The sequence below is a fragment of the Giraffa tippelskirchi genome, chromosome 3 (genome assembly GCF_054371585.1).
Source record: "Giraffa tippelskirchi isolate mGirTip1 chromosome 3, T2T-mGirTip1v1.2.pri, whole genome shotgun sequence".
NCBI lineage: Eukaryota > Metazoa > Chordata > Mammalia > Artiodactyla > Giraffidae > Giraffa > Giraffa tippelskirchi.
In genome coordinates, this window is record NC_137277.1 from 44,955,942 (window position 1) to 44,977,106 (window position 21,165).

The following is a 21,165-nucleotide window of genomic DNA, read 5'->3' on the forward strand; positions in this document are numbered from 1 at the left end:
CTTCCAATTTGCCTTGATTCATGGACCTAACCTTCCAGGTTCCTATGCAGTATTGCTGTTTACAGCATCAAACCTTGCTTCTAGTAGCAGGCCAAATCATAGTGTAATGAGAATTGCCAGCAGGTGGCTCAGTGAATACAGTTTACTTCCTTGTCAGCTACTGCTTTCCCTTTCTGCAGAACAAATGCATCTCTTATTTTAGAGCCTAAGAACTAAGAAACAAAATCAATATGCTCTTTGTACTGATAAATAATATATAGCATAGGGAAGAATGTCCTTTTTTTGGTAACACACCCACACATATACACAAAGTACATGTGCTGATGAAAACTAGTTACTGTGATTTCTTACTGTAAATACTGAGATTTTTGGTTGTTTTCAGAGGCAGAAGAAAATTCGTGATGATCATAAATCCTACTATGCAATTAACACTGTTTATGTCTATGGACAAGAGAAATATTTGTTGGTAAGAAATTTTCTGGCCTATAAAGATTATTAATTATTGGGTTTAAAATGACTCTTTGAGAACATAATTGGATTTAATTTAATGGCTTTTGTGTGATTTTATTTTTCTACCTGACATAGTCATTAGATTTAATTTTAATTCTCTTAAATCTGTACCCTGATTACATGGGTGTAGATACAAGTAAAAATTTATCTATTTGTGTGCTTAATTGTATGTAATACCACCATAAAAAATTAAATGAAATCCACTTCGCTCTTTCTTCCATTTATATTTTTAAAAATTACATCCTTTACTATTGATTAGAAATTAGTTTGAAGGCTTTAGTGCAGGTGTGTGGTAGCTTATCTGTGGTCAGTGATAACCTTAATGTACCATCCTTTGCTTTGTTTTTGATTGGTGGGGAGGAAGAGTGGTGTGGTAGAAAGCAAAAAACTTGGGAATCGTGTGTGTGTGCTCAGTGATGTCCAACTCTGCCACCCCATGGACTGTAGCCCTTCAGGCTTCTCTGTCCATGGAATTTCCAGGCAAGAATACTGGAGTGGGTTATCGTTTCCTTCTCCAGGGGATCTTCCCGACCCAGGGGTGAACCCAAGTCTCCTGCTTGGCAGGCTAATTCTTTACCACTGTGCTACCTGGGCTTCCCATTGGGAATCATCTGAATTCAAATTTTGGTTTGAGTTATCTTTGGCAGTTGACCTAATCTCTGTAACCTGTTTGTTATCTTTAGTAGGTAGAGAATGCATGTAAAGGGCCTGCCCAGCACACTTTAGTCACTCACTAAATGTTAGTTTCTGTAGGACCTTAATCACCATTTTTCAGCTACAAAAATCAGAAAGCTACTTATTTATCTCTGTGTTTTACTTCTAATGAGTCTGAAAAATTATGCTTAACTAGTATTTTTAAATTAAGAAGTCAAGTTAAGCAAGTAATAAAACATCATGACATTAATTTTGCATCAGTGTTATGATACTTATGTTTCTCATTGTCTTTTTCTTTTTCCAAGTTGCATGATATCTCAGAATCAGAATTTTTGACTGAGGCTGAGATCCTTTGTGATGTTGTGTGCCTGGTATATGATGTCAGTAACCCTAAATCCTTTGAATACTGTGCCAGGATTTTTAAGGTTTGTTTCAATTTTGTCCCATAACTAAGTTTAACTTTATGAGGAGTTTAGTGGAATTTTAATGTGTTTTCTAACCAAGGAAATACAACAAAATTATCTGTGGAGCTTTTTAAAGATACATAACATCCTATCCCTAAAGGTTCTGGTTTCATTGTGAGGTGGTACAGTCCCAGACATCTGTATTTTTATAAATACTTTTTTCCATGAGTGATTCTGATGTGTGTCCCTGGTTAAGAACCTCTGCATTAGTGAAAGTTCTTAGGCATGCATATGGTTTACGTATTGCCAATTATACCAAGAAGATTAATAGAGCAAGGGGATAAACATGAGACTTCAAAAGTTGTAAGTTACTTTGAGATTGTCAACAAGTTTCGATAAGAGTAAAAAAACTATATGTACAAAGGAATTTACTCTAGGATTGTTTTTAATAGCAAAAACCTGGAAATAATCCACATATCTAACAATAGGAGGGTAGTTTACCAAATTGAGATAAAATGATCTTGTGAAATTTATATAGTCATTAAAAATAATGGTTTTGAATTCTGAAAGCATGGAAAATTCAGTATTTTTCAATAGTAATATCCAGCATGACTGCCACTATGTAAATATCTGTGTGTGTACACACACACACACACACGCACATGTGCTTAAGGACTAGAAAGTGGAAGTGTTAGTCACTTAGTCGTGCCTGACTTTTCGGGACCCCATGGACTGTAGCCCGCCAGGCTCCTCTATCCATGGAATTCTCCAGGCAAGAATACTGGAGTGGGTAGCCATGCCCTTCTCCAGGGAATCTCCCCAGTCTCAGAATCGAACCCAGATTTCCTGCATTGCAGGCAGATTCTTTACTGTCTGGGGCTACCAGGGAAGCCCTAAGGACTAGAGATAATATAAAAAAAATGAAAATAGTGTGTTTTAGGATAGAAGAATTTAGGTGGATTTCTTTTATTTCAAAGTGTTAGATCTTTAAAAAAAATTTTTTTAATTATAGTGAATTTGAAGAATTGTTATAGATTTGTATCGTTATCTGCATTAGAAAAGTGGCCCTGGGCTTTTATGCCACTGACCTAGACAACTGCCAGTCCTTGCCTCTTCGTTCACTTTCTCCCTGAAACTGTTGATTTGCTTATCTAGAGAAAAATTTCAGTGCCCGTTGAATAAAATTTAGTAATTTTTGAGCTTGTCATAAGATTTTTATTTCACTTTTTATTCTATAGCAACACTTTATGGACAGCAGAATACCTTGCTTAATCGTAGCTGCAAAGTCAGACCTGCATGAAGTTAAACAAGAGTATAGTATTTCACCTACTGATTTCTGCAGGAAACACAAAATGCCTCCACCACAAGCCTTCACTTGCAATACTGCTGATGCACCCAGTAAAGATATCTTTGTTAAATTGACAACGATGGCCATGTACCCGTAAGTACTTGCTCTGCCATCATTTTCATGTTGCATGGTTCGTGGTAACATTGCATGTCATTGTTAGCCATGAGGGTGGAATCTCTGTCACATAGAAGTTGTTCAGCAACAGAGACTTTGTAATGAGAAGGGACAAGTTTGAGTAAATGCAAGTTTAGTTTGAATACCAAAATAAAATTGTATAATTATAATTATATAAAGTATATATAATCTGACAATATTTGAATATTTTTGAGCAGGCTGTAACTATCTTAATAGGATAGTACAGTAAAACTCAGCCCCTCGCCCAGCATTAAAAAAATTAGTCTTACTGCCATAAAGTGGGATTGACATCACGCTAATAAAGCATTTTCATATGAACAAAAAGTTCATTTTTACAATTTTTTTCTGCTGATTAATTGACTTTGAGTATGTGAAGAATTCTAAAATCTTTTATGAATCTTTGTTTAAATTATGGGTATGTTTGAATTCAGGATATAACATCTTTTTTTAGTGCTGTTAAAAGCAGTTGTAATTGGAATTCCCTCTATATAAATGTTTTACATTAAGTGTTATGAGCCACAGATTTTATGTACATTTATTGTATATCTATACATGCATATGCACAAGCACATAACTGTGGTCATCTTTGTAGTTTACTAACTGCCTTAAAATTGCATGGCTCTTAATGGCATTCTCCTCAAGTACTGTGTTTGTATAAATTCTGTTCTGTGACAAGGTAGTTTTTCAGGCAGTGCGTTTCTCAGAACTTCATAGTTTATTCTATTTATTATTATGTTATTCTCCAAGTTATTTTTTTCTTATGAAAATTACAGTATAACAGAGTAATACTCAAAAATTGCTAGAAGCTGAGGTTTTTCCAAAAGGGTGTTAATTTGTACAGATTTTTCAAAGCAGAGTTAACTTTATTGCTATTCCATTAACTAATACTTTAAAAAAATGCAGCAAACCCTTGAAATTCTATTTGTATTGGAAGAGAAGTCATTCCTATTACTATTAGATAAGCAAAACCTTATTTCTGTTTTACCTTTGCTTTAAAACTCTCGTGTATGTTATCTACAGAGAGGATCATTACAAAGACAGACTCTACCGAGACATGGGCAACACTGATAGAATAGAGAATTTGAGAAAAATCTGGGTCTTTCTAAAAACTGCTTTGTAAGTTACTTTTTCTTTATGGCTTCCTTTGTAAGTTACTTTTTCTTTATGGCTTCTGTGGGATTTTGTTGACATTTTCTTGTAGATGACCAGATCTCTTTCACCATAATTAGTAATTATCCAGAAACGCACTGCTTGGTCAGGGTTACTGCCTAACTGTATACTATGGTGTCTTTTTTTTTTTGCTATGTAAATGCACTATCTTAATCTTGTAAATAACTGCAACTGTGTTTTTAGATCTGCATATTTAAAATTTTACTGCAGTATTTGTGAGAGTGTGTGTGTGTGTGTGTGTGTGCGTGCACTTGTGTATATGATAAATGTACATACACGGACACTTGTTTATATGGTTAATCCAAAACTACTTCTCATGAAGCATCTCCCTGTTGCTAAGCATACTTTGCATCCCTCCTTTTTGGTGGGCGGAGCCTGTGTATGTTGAAGAGTCAGATTCAATTATAAAATAACAGATGGATTCCAGTATGACAGCTGGCAGTGACTTAGTACCAGTGCTATGTTCATCATCACAAGTCAAATTTTAAAGTGGAGTATCTTGAGCCTATAAGAGTCTCTTGAAAAATTAATTCTTGTTTTTCTTCATGTTGAGAATTAGGCATTATTGGGATGCTGCTAATTTCCACAACCATGCCACCGTGTGCTGTGGTCTCATCAGATCTCACAAGCTAAGCCAAGTCAGTTTGGGCTAGTCCTTTGAGAAGGACTTCTCCTTTAGAGAAGCCTCTAAAAAATGTTCAGGTGTTACAGGAAGGGATGTAATTGATTCATCAGGTGGCGCTCTTCAGAGTGGGTTCTGCGCCAGTACCTCTTGAGGGGTGGTGTGATGGCCTTGTATGTCTGAGTGGCTCTGACCACTGAGCAGTCATTGGAGACCCCCTGCTTTGGTTTTTAAAGTGGAGGTGAAATGGCTCCACGTGCCTGTACCAACTAGTGCAACTCATTCAACCAGAAAGGAGTCAGAAAGCCTCCCTAAATTTTGTATCTAAGATCAATTGGATCCATTGTTGATTTTTATACCCTTACCCAGAGTTTCACGTTATCATACTTAGCTGCTGGTAGCAGATGAAAATTAACCCCATATTTTGGGTTCAAGTAGAAATATATGAAGCACTTTGATTTCCTTGGGGAGCCATGGTGCTTGATGGATTAAAGACGATGTTCATATCTCCTCAGGTCGAATATACTCGTCTTTTGACTCTCTTGTGTATTTGTCACTATTCTCCTTCCTGGTTTTCAGGCATGTGTGTGTCCTGAGGGAGGAGGAGGGGGTGGTTATTTCAATGCTAGCCAACTCTGACCTTTCGGTGGATGCTGTTGCTTACTCAGTTTTTCTTTTATTGATTTAGATGAGGGTGCCATCTATTGCTGTGCATATTTATTCCACTAAAACCCTTGTACTAATAATTCTATCCCCCCTCCCAAAAAAGCAAATGTGTTAGCTGATTTTCCTCAGATTTTCTGTAGGGAGGGAGGAGGGAGCTATTGCTGTTGATTATATTTTTTTGTAAATGTGGAATTCTGCACAACTTTAGCATGCCCCACGCTGTCCTTTTCCTTAGTGTTGCTTATGCCTAAGTCTTTTTTTTTTTTTAAGTTGGCACACTCTGACTTGTGCCATATTTGTAAGTAAGAACTCAACTCCTGTCCTTCTGTGTGTTTTCGCAGCCATGCCCGGTTACGCTGTATGTGCACCTGCAACAGGTGTACCTTTTGCATCTGTCAGAGCTTCCTCAACTCAGACTTGCTGCAATCTGTAAAGAACAAAATCTTCACTGCAGTTCTTAACAGGTTCTTAACTTTATTTACTGGGTACCAGGCATTCTGTTAAAATACAAAAGGAAAAAAGTGGATGACTATTTATTGCATAGATACTCACTACCAAGACAACAAGCCAACTGATGCCCAACTAACTTCCACTAAAATTCTCACCGTGGTGACAATGTTTAGTTCTGGAATCATCCTCAATGTTTAAAAATTAATAGATATATTTAGGGGACTATAAAGTAAGATTTTTGCCTTTTTAATTCTGAAAGTTAAAGTATTTTTTAAATTAGAGGATAAAAATGTGTAGGGAGATTGAAAATCTTTTGGCTGAGAGTTGCAGAAATAGAATAGGATTTTAGTAAGGAAAAGAGACATTGATCCCAAATGTTATAATGTATTCAGCTTGCATTCAAATAGTACAACTTATAAAACCATACTAATGTGAACAGTGTCTTGGGTTTGAAAAACTTCTCTGTTGTTTGTTTATAGTTTTTTTTTTTACTTTTAAGTAACTTGGATATTTATTTGAAAAGAAGACAATAGCCAACTTTAAGGATTCAAAGGAATATGGAAAAGGGAAAAGATCTATAGTACTAGTTTTTGAGGTCTGTATAACTGAACCCAACACATGAAGTTTGCCTAGAACATAATACGTTTTTAAAAAAGAGCAACAACAACAACTAAATAGGTTGTATACATTCCCTCAAAGCAATAAACTTGGAAGTTATGTTCTTATTCCGGTCATGCTGCCTTTGTTCAAATTGATTTTACATTTTGTGAGCATTTAAGAGCCTAATTAATGTAATATTAATTTACATCCAGTGTCAAATTTTTATATGTCTATGGATGAATTAGGTTTTCGAAATCATCCAGATGTCATTGGGAGTAGGGCTTAATTAAGACAGATGATCAAGCTAAGTAGATTTTGGTTAGAAATGAATCTTATTTGGGTTACTGTTGGACTCCCACTGAGGGCCAGAACTGTACCAAATGAGTAGGCTGTTTTTTGTGTCCACTAGCAGTGTGGACATAGCTACTACTAAACAGTGAGGCTCTATCTTATATGCGTCAGAAACAGACTCTGCAGGCATCCTACAAGAGTCTCAGTGATGTTTTTTGAGCACTACCAGCTCTGGAATAAGAATGCAGCTGTCTGAGGTGATTGCTTTGAAGGGATCACCACTCTCATTTGGTGGTGAAGTTCTGCCTCTTGTCTTTTGAATGACACCTTGTAAAGAGGAGCACAGATTCTCTCATGATGGCTATCTGAGAAAATGCAAGGCTAGTTCAAACCAAACAACATTCAGGAGCTGTGGAGTCAAAAATGGTAGAGTTGGAAAAGATTCTAGGATTCATCTGGCCTAACCTCCCCTTCGACTGACTTCCTGAGAGCCTTCTTGAGAGAGTATTGTTTGTCTGCTGATGGCTTTCCTCATTGGAGAAGGTTTTTACTTTTGTTTTGTTTTGTTTTTTTTTTTTGACTAAAATGATTGCCCTTTAACTTTCTCTCCTTTAGTTTTAGTTCTGCCCTTTAGAACAACATACGACTATTCTACTCCCTCTTCAACATAGCAATCCTTCAGACATTTGAAGACGGCCATCATGTCTCCCCTAATTTTCTCTTCTCCAGGTAGAACATCCCCATTTCTTTCAGCTGTTTCTTAATTTAGTCGGTTTAGTGACCTCATCATTTCTCGTTTCCCTCATCTGAAAGCCCCTTAGGTGTTCAGAGTACCTCTTAACAAGTGCCCCTGAGAATGGAGAACGGTGCTTCAAGTGTAATCTGACTTTCCATAACGGTGGGCAGTCATGTTCCACAGTTAGGACAGCACCTGTCTACTGCATGAACTCACTGTGTAGAAGCCCCAACCCACTGTGGATGTGTATTAATCTTGGGGTTAATTGAAATCAGATTTTTTTCATGTGAAATGCTATTAAAGCAGTGTCCCCTCCTCTCTAATTGTGTCTTTGACATTTTTAGTTGGCTCTCTGAATCTAACTGCAGATACATATATATCTCTATTAAATGTCATATTCTTTTCAGTCCATTTGTTCTAGCTCAGTCATTTCAGACATTGTTTCTGTCATTTGTCCCATTATATATCTTTCTCAGCATTGTGTTCTTTGCGAATTTGGTAGCTATGTTTTTTTATCTTTCAAGTTAGTGATAAAAAGTAATGTTGAATACCCAGCGATTAGAGAGTGAGGTCACTCAAGCAAGCAAACCCCTTTAGTGCTCTACTACAGAACTCTTTTCCCAGTGACACAGATTCAGAATTTTGGGGGAAAGATTATTCTGCCAATTAAAGATATTTTATTATCTGGCCCATGTTTTACTTTGTTATCTTGCAGGAAATTTCATGGAGAGCTCTTTTGAAATCATTAGAATTTCTACCACATTCCTCTGATCTACCAATGTGTTAATTTTATCTAAATAGAAAGTGACATCTATTCGGTGTCTTATTCTTGATGAACTTACCCTTGGCTCCTAATAATTGCTGATCATAAACCATCTATTTCCTTCTAGAAGCTCTCGATTGTACATAATTGCAGATTGATTTGTTGTCTGCATCTTAAGTGACGGTTTTAGTTTTAGGTTGGTTTAGTCAGCTTCCCAGTGAAAGAAGTTGGGTGTGCATTAATGGATGAGATTGCTCATCATAAATTGCTCTGTACAGTGATCCTTGAAGAAGAATCAGTACATTTTGTCATTCCTACTTATAAACTAGAAATAATTTAATGGTAATGTCAGCATACATCACTGACAATTGGTAATCAAGAAGGGAAAGATTGAAAAAGATGAGGAGGGGAACCCATGTACTTTTCAAAGAACTCCTTCCTCTTTCCTGGGAGGTATTTCACTAATTTATTTTCTAGAAGTCCAGTGGAAATTTATGAGTTCCATATTAAAGTTTCTTCTAATTCACAAAAGGATTGTTAGATGAGGTAGGCGAGGATGGAAGCCAAAAATGGAAATGCGTAGAGGGCCTGGATGGATAATGTTAATGAAAGAAGGTGGCCAAGGAGAAGTAAGAGAAGTGGGGACAATGACTGGTCCTGTCTGAAAGAGGCAGCCGTGTCTCAGCTCCAACTATTAGTTGTTGTCCAAGTGTGGTATTGCCAGGACTTGTGATTCTCTGATATCAGATGTCAGGATTTTTATGTGAAAATTACTGCTATTTAAATGAAAGCAATAAAATTTTAAAAATTTAAAGTATTAATCAGAACAAAGAAGACATGTTTACATGCCACCAGTTTGTAACTTCAGTCTTAAGACATAGCCTAGAGTTTTGAAAATGCAGGCCAAAAAAAAAAAAGTACCGTAAGGAAAGAAAATGTCTTTTACGAACACCCCCACATACAGTTTTACTCCTTTCTCTTTAAAAACTTGAAAAAGTAATCTCATTGGTGGAGCGAGAATGGAACCACTTCCTATGGAACGACTTTTTTTACCATTGGTTTGCTGTGCCAGGTATATCTTAATATTACATAAATGGAAAAAGAGATTTAGTAATTGAGTAAAAGTCATACAAGAATTTTTTACTCTTCGTCCAGTAGGGAGGATTTCTTACTCAACAAGTCTTAGGTCTTTGGTTTTATTTTTATTTATTTATTTTTTTAGATCTTTGGTTTTAGAAATCTTCTATGCCTAGCATTTGATTTAGAAGTGTAAATGAGCAATTAAAAATTTTTTGTTTAAGCAAAAAATTTTGTTAAATGTCTGCAAAGAAGTTAATAGACAAATATTGGTATATGCATGTTGTTCCCAAATTAGTACATTGTTTTAATGTGCTCATAATAATGTTGATCACCAAAATAGAAATTACTTCCAGATTCTTCCCTTATGTCATTCTCCTACCACTTTGATTTATTAATTCAAGTACTTAAGTACCTGCATTAGATAGGATCCTGCTGTGAGCTAGGTCAAAATATCATATAAATATGAAGATCTAGGTGTGTATTTAAATACCTTTCTAAATATTATGTTAAAATTTTTTAAACTTTGATTGTATTTTCAGTGACCTTAGTGCCTTATGCTAACGAAACCTGATCTGAGAGGATCTATGTCAAATTAATTAATTTACACTTAGGCAGTTTCAACAGTTCCAACATTTCTGAAATTGTCCGTGTTTCCTCTGTCTTTGACCAGAAAAAATTGTCCTTTTTTGTTTTTGTTTTAGCTAATTGACTATCATGACATATTTTAAGTAGAAAGTAGTAATAAACAATTTTTTTCTTTCAACTTTAATTGAATGAATATTGGTTTCAACATGTGTGAAAAGTGTTTAACTACATATCTGACGTGTGACTTCGTTCTTAGGTAATTATGATCTCAGCCTTCAGATCTGGATAGGTTTATGTTTTTCATGAGAACAATTTACGAATAGCTGGAATTATTTGAATTTAAATACATTTGGAGGGTGATTCACATGTGGCCAGATGATTTCAGTCTTTGGCAATGCTTTCATTTCAAACTATGCAAATCACGTTATTGGAGAAAAATACCTTGTGATTATATTTTAGTTATAAATACCTCTTAAATCTAAAGGTGTTAAAATGAACTATGTAGGAGTGGACTTGCTTGTTGGTTTGAACTCCCCAGGGTTTTAGTCTATTAAGCATTTATTGTTCTAATTTCAGCACACTTTTGTTTTGCATGAAGATGTTGCTCTACTCTAGTGTGCAGTGTACTCCAGCGCACCAGTGTACTCCAGTGCGCAGTGTACCGTAGTGTGCAGGGTACTCCAGTGCACCAGTGTACTCCAGTGCACCAGTGTACTCCCGTGCACCAGTGTACTCCAGTGTGCAGTGTACCGTAGTGTGCAGGGTACTCCAGTGCACCAGTGTACCCCAGCGCACCAGTGTACTCTAGTGCGCAGTGTACCGTAGTGTGCAGGGTACTCCAGGGCACCAGTGTACTCCAGCACACCATTGTACTCCAGTGCGCAGTGTACCGTAGTGTGCAGGGTACTCCAGCGCACCAGGGTACTCCAGTGTGCAGGGTACTCCAGTGCACCAGTGTGCACCAGTGTACTCCAGTGCACAGTGTACTGTAGTGTGCAGGGTACTCCAGCGCACCATTGTACCTTAGTGTGCAGTGTACTCCAGCGCACCAGTGTACTCCAGTGCGCAGTGTACCGTAGTGTTCAGGGTACTCCAGTGCACCAGTGTACTCCAGCACACCAGTGTACCCCAGTGTGCAGTGTACTCCAGTGCACTAGTGTGCACCAGTGTACTCCAGTGCACAGTGTACCATAGTGTGCAGGGTACTCCAGCGCACCAGTGTACCGTAGTGTGCAGTGTACTCCAGCACACAGTGTACCGTAGTGTTCAGGGTACCCCAGCGCACCAGTGTACTCCAGTGCACAGTGTACCGTAGTGTTCAGGGTACCCCAGTGCACCAGTGTACTCCAGCATACCAGTGTACTCCAGTGCGCAGTGTACCGTAGTGTTCAGGGTACCCCAGTGCACCAGTGTACTCCAGCACACCAGTGTACCCCAGTGTGCAGTGTACTCCAGTGCACCAGTGTGCACCAGTGTACTCCAGTGCACAATGTACTCCAATGCACCAGTGTACTCTAGCCAGCACTTTAGTTTGTCCCTTCCTTTAGATGCTCACTTTGATTTGTTTGTCTGTGCCACCTAGTCATTCTTTAACTCCTCTTGATCCTTTTCCCAGCTGCGTTTCAGTGTATAGTCCTCCCATTTTTCCTAAACTGTAGTTTAATCATATTGTTTATTTTACAGTTTATCATTTTGGTGTAATTTTCTTTGATACATATTTTGGTTCTCTTATTTCTTTGTATAGATTATTTGTTCCTGTTGCTTCCTGAGTTTGGTAACAGTATTTTACTTTAGCAACAAATTGTGTAGCTCCACACTGAGTATGATGGACGATCATACCCATGTATTTTTTTACTCTGCTTTTTAATATATTTTTAAAAATTGGATACATGAGACATTTATTTTAATCCATTCATTAATGACTTACTTCATTTGCCCTTATTACTTTACTAATCACCTAAGCTCCTCCACATCGCTTAAAGTCATGTTACTTAATATAGGAACTCTATTTTTGAAGAAAGGTGTTTTACAGTTGTCACACCAAAATGAACTGTCTTTTCACAGGATTGCCTTATAAAGAGGATGGTTTCCTGGAAATCTTAATGTTACAGAGATTCCGTTGGGAACATAAGAGTCCGTAAGATACTATGTTACAGTAAAAGACTGTATTTCAAGGAAGTGCATCCTGTGTTTTAATTTCATATGAAACTTTTATATTTATATGAAAGGTCCTTACAAGGCTTTTCTTTGAATTTGAATTCATATACATGATCATACATTTAAAATTGCACCAGAGTTGTGTTATAGATTCTTGCCAGGTAAGCTGCTGCTGCTTATAATTTTAAATTTTTTTGCCATTTGATTAGTATTTTAAAGGACACGACAGAGTGGAGTTTGCTTATTCTGACCTTTATCAGTAGTTAACATATAAACATTATTTATTTCCCATGTACCTACAGTCATCTGTGAATTTTTATTCCTCTAATGCTTGGTGAAGCATTTCTTGACATTGCACACCTGTGTCATCTTCCTAAGTTTGTTACTGTTTAGGCATGCTCAGTTAACAGCTTTCTTACGATTTGTGTTGCAGTTCATCTTCGTTGAACACTATATTTTGATTTCTTAACCTATTTTGAGAAATATTAAAATATTTCATACCTACTAGGTATGAATTGTTCAATTAGGAGAATTGTCATTATTAAAATTATAATTAATAGTAATGGCGTTATTATTAGAGATAAATATAAAAAGCTACTTCAACCAGGAAGAAACATAAAGCAGGAAGAGGAATAAAAGCAGGGAGATCCAGAGACATTTTTTTTAAAAGTTTAAACACAAAAGATTTAACTATAGTTTTGATGACCTCAGTACAATTTTCAATTTGAGATATGTAATTACAAATAGGAAAAAGCTATGTATGGTATCTGTGAGCCCTAGTTAACTTTAGGTTACATGTATTACAGTTGCGTAGACTGTTTCAGAGTATTAACTTAAAAATTCATATCTGAGATACATGTATGGAAAGAATTATAATACTAGGAGACCATTCATTTTTAGTGCCTTTGCACACCTCGGTGTTGTATTTGAGAAGGGTGAAGTGGTGAGATTGAAGAATAAAAAATAGGACATTCAAATTTATTTCTGAGAAGTTGTATGGGAGGACTGATAAAAGTGACTGGGCGGAAGCTACTCTTCCACAGTCTCTTAGCTTCACTGCTTTTGAGTATGTACTATTGAGCTTTTCTTTCCTCTGCATAATAGCCTGCAATCTAAGGCTAGATTAGTTGATAGCTGGGCCTTTCTGAATTCTCCTCCTGCCTCAAATTCTAATTTTTGCAGACGTTTAGGTCTCTGCAGTATAGGCATGCCTTATTTTATTGTGCTTTGCTTTATTGTGCTTCAAAGATATTGTGGTTTTTACAAATTGAAGGTTTGTGGTAACTGCATTTTCAGATGACCGTTAGCATTTTTTAGCGATATTTATAGTATTTTTAAATTAAGTATGTGTATGGTTGTTTTTTTAGTAATAATGGTATTGCACACTTAATAGACTACAGTATAGCATAGACATAATTTTTCTATGCAGTGGGAAACCAAACAGTTCATCTGACTCACTTTATTGCAATATTCACTTTATTACAGTGTTCTGGAACTGAACTCATAATACCTCTGAGGTATGCCTGTATAGTTTTTATACCCCATATATAAAGTCTTGTAACACAGTATGGAGAACAAAATTAAAAATACCTATTTGGGAATAGCTGGAATAGGTTTAGTTCCATTGAGCCCTTTATAAAGAATTTGATTATTTTATGATTCTGAACATTGCAATTGATAACATTCCCTTTATTATTGGTTAAATACACTGAACCCCATAAAGATTTTAGTTAATGTTCTTATATTTACTATAAATTGCAGAGTTAATCAGAGCATGTTGTATGCCTTCTTTAAGGCATTCTGTGCAAAGGTACATAGGAATTTTGGTCTGTTGTTATGCACCTTCTGTGACCTTCACACAGTTTTTAATTTACTTCTTTATTGCCTGAATTTTGGAAACATTTCCTTCTTTCTGCCTTATTAAGTAGCAGCCTTAATAATACCCAGGTCCAAACTTGCTGATTTGCTCCCATACTTTGGTCAAAGAGCACTTGTTATCTGATTGACATATGGACCCAGAGCACTTTTAAGCCAGAAAGCCAGCATTCAGGACACAGGGATTCTCTGCCTAAGAACTCAAAAGCTCTAGCAAGCTTCATATGATTAATTAAGGTTATATTTTACCACTTAGTCATTATTTCTTATGTTGTAAAAAGAGATACTGCTCAACCTAAATTATTTTATTCCACATACAATAGGGAAATGTGTGATTCTGGTATATCAATTGTTTGGGAAAAAAGAACCTTTTTACACACACACACACCTTTTTGACCCTGTAATTTTCATTTTGCAGAAGTCTGTGCTAAGGAAACTTTTAAATGTAGTGAAAAATCTTATGTAAAATAGTGTTTATCACTTTAGTTACAGGTATCTGTAAATGGAGATAGCCACCAATAAAAATATAATGCAGCTATTTAAAAGGATGTTTCTATAATTCATGGAAAAGACCTTATGTAATATATTTAAAGGATATAAAATATATAAATTATACGCATTGTGTTTGCAGCTATACAAGAAATACATTTTAAAAAGTCTAAAAGGAAATACCACAAATTTTAATTAGTTGCCTTAGGTGACTTTAAGTGGTTTTTTCCTTCCTACTTTCATTTTCTCATATAATGTGCTTATATTACTTTTTTAATAGCCAAAAACTTGAGAAAAAATATGCAATAAGATATTATAATTTATTCTGAGATATTTTATATGAGTCATTTGGAAAGAATTATACTTTTGAATTGTGGAAGAATTGCTTTTTGCTTGAGTTTAGACATGAATTAGGAAGCAGCTTTTTGAAACTGTTACTCTGCTTCTGCTTGAGACCTGAAATGACAAGCATGGCTCAGTCCTTCACACTTCAGGGGTGCAATTAAGATCACACTCTGGTCTATTCAGGTGTCACCAGGCAGGCAATGCAGATGTGCCACCCATTATAAATGTGTTTTCCTTATAAATAGAGCCTGGTTAATGTAGCTTTTAAATGCATATGGTAAAAGCGTAAAATAATTCTCTAAGTAGCTCTATGTCTAAAAAGTAGTTTTCCATATCTAAAAGTATCTTAAACAACCACTGTAACATTAATGGAGTCGTTGAAATATACTTTATGAGTTAATGGTTGCCTTGAGATTAAAACTAGCTGTATATTGAACATGTATCTATATTGTTTCTCATCTATAAATATGAAGCACTGTTTTGCCTATTGAAGGCTATACTATAGCTTAGGGAAAAGTAATAATTACTGTCTGGAAATGCGAAAGAAAGCTAAGCTTATTAGTCAGGCGGAATATATTATTTCACGAATGGTAATACTTCCCAAAATACAACAAAAGGTGAGGCTTTCCCAGCGGTCGGTTCAGTGGTTAAGACTCCCTTGCTTCCACTGCAGGGGATGTGGGTTCGATCCCTGGTTGGGGAACTAAGATCCCACATGTCACGCAGTGTAGAAAAAAAAAAACACAACTACAGCAACAGCAAAGGGAGCTAAGCTGTGTTAACAGATTCCATACTTGAAGAATACTTATAGAAATTATTTTCACTGATTTTAATGTCACTATAGCTAACATTAAGCCTAACCTCGTTTTACACTTTCTTTATAATTAAGTGTAAAAAAAAAAGTAAGTATAAAAATATTTGCTGTCAGTGAAGACACATGAAAATCACAGAGAGACCAAAGCCGAATCAGAACTCTGGTGTGCTTTGAGCCCGTGTTCTCACTTTCAGTCCTCTATGTCTCTGCTGACTTGGAGTTGTAAACTTTGAAACTCTCGTCATAGAACCATGACAGTCAGAATTTGGGATGGTTTACTCTTTTTTTTTTTTTTTAGAGATATATGTTTGTAGTTTTTAGTAACCAGAAATTAGAAGCATCTCTCAACTTCATGACTAATAGTTGTTAGCCTCATTTTGAGTCAGTACTTCTAGTCACTGAATATTGTCAAGTACTGTTTGTAGTATTGGTTTCAAGGGCTTCTCTTAGTCTTTCAGATATACCAAGACCAGCCTCTGGGGGATAGATAGAGAAGGTATATAACAGCCTTAGGTTTCCCTGCATGGTATGTGAGCGTTTTAAAAGAGTACATATAGATAGATTTTTTTTAAGTTTGGCAATATTCTATAGGATAAATTCATTTTAAATATAGAAATCATGAGATGCACCATATAATAGGGTGGCAACTCAGTTTATGTGTGGGATGTTTAATCAAGAGATATTACTTTCAGTCCCCTTCTTTTGTGAGCTGTGCTGTGAACTGCAAACTGTGTGCATGTGTATAAAAGGTTAAGAGCCCGGGTAGCTGAGTGGGGTGCCATGCTGTTAGCAGACGACGAAGGCAGTATTACTCACCAGGTGCACGCCGTCAGCTCGGTAGAAGATTCCATCTTCATGGAGTCATCTCACGGTCCACTTTTTCTTGAAGCCAGGTAACATTTCCCACAACCAGTGGGGTTGGCTATGTTAGAGTTTTTCCTATTGGAAAAACTAGAAAAAAAACTAAAAAAAAACCTAAGTATTTTCTTCCCTAACTCTTTTTTTTTTTTCTTTTTAATGAAACACACTGCCTGTTGGAAGAACTAACTTGCAAGGTGGCATGAGTCGGTGTTACCCCTTTGCTGTGTAAAATGATGCTTCTGTAAGGAGTGCCTTTGTTTAAACGGAAACTGGGGAGGATAGGAGTTGGAGTGCTTGTGCTGTTTCTCTGTGGTGATGAGGCATGGGGCACTCTGCTTGTACTACAGCCTTGCCTCTTAGGGATGTACAGACTGCATTTTGTGATAACTAATCTGATTGTTCACTCTTGACTGTTACTGAGGCAAAGGAGTTTTGTACAGTTTATATATTCTTGGCTCTTAACTCTTTTGCTTGTGTCAGTGTCTTGGTCTTTTAACGATGTCTGACTCTTGCTTCAAATCTGTTTGTTTATTAGTTCAGTTGTAAAATAACCTAGACAGTTTCTCTAAACTCTTAATCCTGTAAGTTTTCTACATCACCTCAATTGTGTTCACTTAACTAAACCTTCAGTGACACTTGAATAAAATGTTCCAACTTTTTCTTTAAAGCTTAATCTTCTTTATGGTAAGCTGTCATACTTGAGACCCTTGGGGGTGCTTAGCAGTGTTATTAACTGAGCATGCTCACAAACTCAGTTTGTGGTACAGGCTGTCCCTGTTCTTGTCATGCATAATATGGCTTCTTTTGTGTCATTTGCCTTTCAGTCCATCATGTTACATTATGTCCTTTAGTTGGTACCATTGTCACTGCCTGTCTAATACCAGAGTTTGGTTTGTTTGTTTTTTCTTCTTTAATCAGCAGTAACCAAATTAATGCAAAGTGGTAAATCTTCCCCCGCCCCTTTTGGGATTTTTTTTGGTAAATTTTTATGGGACTCGGTGTTTCTAAAGTTGATTTTAAGCATTGCTGTTAGAAAAGTATTGTCACTTGTCACTTAACTGCTTACAAGATAGCTTTTGGTTCCTGGGGACAGGAGATTCCATGAAATTGACTCTCAAAATTGTGTGGTTTCAGTCTTACCTCTCATTTTGAAGGACCATGCTGGTATTAAAAAGTGGCATGTTGATGTGTCTAAGTTCTCCATTTCCCTTGTGAAGAAAATTCGTAACATTTTAGATGTTGTTTACTCCCAAATGTCTACAGTATGTCTTAAGACAGTGACTATCTAAGCAGTGTACATACGGCCTTATTGACAAATGCTTTTGGTGACCATTACTGTATGCAATTAGTCTGACAAGTGTGCTAATACTTCCCTAAAAGTAGACTGTCCACATAACTGTTTTTTTCATACTAATCATGTTTTAAACATTAATTATATTTTTTGACTGCAGGCACGTGACACAGGCTGACCTCAAGAGTTCCACGTTTTGGCTTCGAGCAAGTTTTGGTGCTACTGTTTTTGCAGTTTTGGGCTTTGCCATGTACAAAGCATTACTGAAACAGCGATGATTAAAAAAAAAAAAATACTGGCCCTACCAAAAACAAATACTTTTATGTACATTCTGAATGCTTTAAATTCCGCTAGAAATATTGAGATATTTATACATTGCAGAGTTACTTTATTAATATTTGTAATTCATGCCTAAGAGTATTTTAATGATAGTTATAACTGCAGTATTGGCTAGCATATGGAAAGAAACAGCTTAACAGCCAAACTAAAATGGCTAACTTTCAGAGGCCAAAAGGGAATATTTTGTAAATAATGTACATATTCAGGCAAGATACAGTCTCCCAGACTGAGTTCTAGAAACGATGTTTCTGGACGTTTCGACATGGTATTGTTAGTGCTCAGCTGGCTCACTCTCCTCGATTTAAGTCAGCTCTGGGATTGTATTTTACTCATTGATCACTTATTTATTTCACCTTTACTCAGAATGATCTTTGGGTACTTTGAGTACACAAGGCACAATTTGCCATTTTCTCTCCGTTTTTAACAAACATGACTTTCTTTCAGTCCCATCCCTTATGGTAGGCCAGCCTTGAAGTCATCATGCAGTCTAAAAATTGTGTAGTTGAACATGAGGCTCACCTCTAAGGAAGGAGGAAGCTAAAGGCACTTAGCAGAGGTGTCACTCGTGTGATTATGTTGCTTCCTTTGTCAGTATGTTGAATTTTATAGCCCTTTCAATCAAAAGAGAAAACAGATTTGTATATTATCAATGTTTTTAGTTTAAATAAACGGTCACCATTACTACTACTGAATTTCCTCCCAAAGTGTAAATTGTTCTATAATGGCTGTGTCTATTATAGTATATTACAGTAGCTGCATGTGTCATGAATTGTTCTATATCTGGCTAGGATAACCTAGAAGCAGCACTTTTTTAAATGGTAAAATAAATCTGATGAATATAAACTCTCATGATAAACCTATTTTTTCCATCATTGACCTTTTCAAGTATTTAAATAAATAACTGCTGTGTACTGTGCTCTTGAGTTTTTTGTCTCATGAAAGTAAAGATTTCTGGGAATTTCCCTGGTGGTCCAGTGGTTCGGACTCGGCCCTTTCACTGCTGTGGCCCAGAGTTCAATTCCTGGTCAGGGAAATAAGATCCCGCAAGCCACAGAGTGTGGCAAAAAAAAAAAAAAATTATTATTATTATTTCTGTACAGATGAAATGAAATTCCTCTAGTTTCTGTCTTTCTTATCTTGCAAATTATTTTTTATGCAGAAAGATAATATTTATCAGGAAAGAAGACAAGTATAATTTGTATGTGTAGGAGCAAATCTATTTTAAAGTTGTGGGGAAATCTATTCTTAGGAAAGGGCAGTTGTTTTTCCCTACACATACCTAACTGATGTAGTTTTACTACTATGATTTACATGTTTATTTTCTCCTTTAACATGGATTTTTTTTCCCCTTTGCCATTCTCAGGAGTGTTTTCTCTGAAGATCCCATTCCTTGAGCAGCTAGTAACAATATAATTTACTAGCTATAAGCTTGTAAAATATTATGTGCCATGCTCCCCTGCACACTTCCCCATCTCCCTCCCTCACATTTTCATTCTGAATCTGAGGAAAAGGAGAATTGAGTGAAGAAAAGTCTGGTGACTCCTCATTTTCATTATTTCCTGAGAATTCCTCATTTACCAAATACATTTCAGTTACACAGCTTCCAATTCAGTTATTTCTTTCCTTCCAAGTTCTTCCTTGTTCTGACTGAAATGTTATTGTACATGAATATGCTTTGTAGATTGTTGTGTTTGTGAGAAACAGAGGAAGGAAGGTAGTTTGCCAAAAAGGTGAAAAGTAGTGTGTTTACATGTTTAGATTTTTCTCTTAATCTTTTCATTTGAAGTGTCTGGTTGTCAAGAAGGCAGACTGGCAGCTGCCCTGTTTCTTTACCTGCTCTTGTCAGCAGCCTTCCTCTCCTGTCAGTCCAGGCGGGGGTATGTTTGCAGAGGAAACACTGCCTTCTCCTCTCTAACTTCCAGGCTCATGCGGATCTTTTTCCTTCTTTCATATCCATGTTAGAGACTAGTTAATGTAAGAAAATGTGTGAATGAATACAGCAAAAGGCTTCTTCTGGCTTTTACAGTGTTCTCAGAAGATCGTTATAGGAATTCAAGGGTTGAAAGGAAACCTTTCACTTTGTGCCAATTGCATTCTCTTTTAAAAGGACAGTTCTGAAACTGTTTGCTACAGCGTTTTAATGAATTTTTGAGGCGGTCCTGTGAAGGAACATCACTTTGAAGGTTTGTAGTCCCTTATCATGATGTAGTAACTTAGCCTTCATGAGCACATCCCGTGCTGTTGCTTCTTGCCCTCCATCTGTTCTTTCTCTTTCATATTTGACCAAAAAAATGGTCCATGTCCCGCATCGTCAAATCTCCCAGTGCTATGGTGGGAGTGGGCCCAGATATTAGGAGTTTGGGGAGCATGTCACCATTCTGAAGTGGTGTGTGAAAGAAGAGATAGGAAGGCTGTAGGTATCTGTGCAGATCAGCCCATCACCTGTCAGGGGAAGGCACCACAGAGGACGCATCCTGCTGAGCTGGTCCTGAATGAAAGGAGAGGAGGCAACTGGATAGTGATTAGCAGAGGGGAAACAGAGGTAAGTGCTCAAACTATATGGAGTGGAAACTTTTCCTAAACAGACCTTCAGAATGCAACTGGTGTTAGCTTTGATGCCTCTTCTGTCTGAACTGTACTAGTAAATGTCCATGTAAAAGTGTCTTTCTTTTCTTGTGCATGCCTGCATGCTAAGTCGCTTCAGTCGTATTCAACTCTTTGTGACCCTGTGGACTGTAGCCCACCAGGCTCTTCTGTCCATGGGGTTCTCCAGGCAAGAACACTAGAGTGGGTGGCCATGCCCTTCTCCAGGGTATCTTCCCAACCCAAGGATCAAACCTGTGTCTCTTTCGTCTCCTGCATTGGCAGATGGGCTCTTTACCACTAGCGCTACTTGTGAAGCTCTTATTTTGTTTTATTGGAGTATAATTGCTTTACAGTTTGTCTTCGTTTCTGCTGTAAAACGAGGTGAATCAGCTAT

General features: G+C 36.8%; 1 protein-coding gene across 42 annotated transcripts in view; it reads left to right on the forward strand.

Annotated features, from left to right (window-relative positions):
* RHOT1 (ras homolog family member T1) overlaps nucleotides 1-19,101 on the forward strand; it is a 62,204-nt gene extending 43,103 nt beyond the window's left edge. For 9 of the 42 annotated variants that reach the window (XM_081579755.1, XM_081579756.1, XM_081579773.1 and 6 more), the window contains 4 exons: nucleotides 383-466; nucleotides 1,470-1,589; nucleotides 2,807-3,009; nucleotides 18,007-19,101. In XM_081579755.1, the coding sequence (XP_081435881.1) occupies nucleotides 383-466; nucleotides 1,470-1,589; nucleotides 2,807-3,009; nucleotides 18,007-18,124 (525 nt within the window). In that variant the 3' untranslated portion in view covers nucleotides 18,125-19,101. Of the gene's footprint in view, nucleotides 1-382; nucleotides 467-1,469; nucleotides 1,590-2,806; nucleotides 3,010-4,071; nucleotides 4,168-5,850; nucleotides 9,149-12,078; nucleotides 12,190-13,656; nucleotides 13,689-16,386; nucleotides 16,588-16,735; nucleotides 16,797-18,006 lie in introns of those variants that run through there. The other 33 variants (XM_081579738.1, XM_081579739.1, XM_081579761.1 and 30 more) reach the window with 12 other exon arrangements.
* The last annotated feature ends 2,064 nt before the right edge of the window (nucleotides 19,102-21,165 follow it).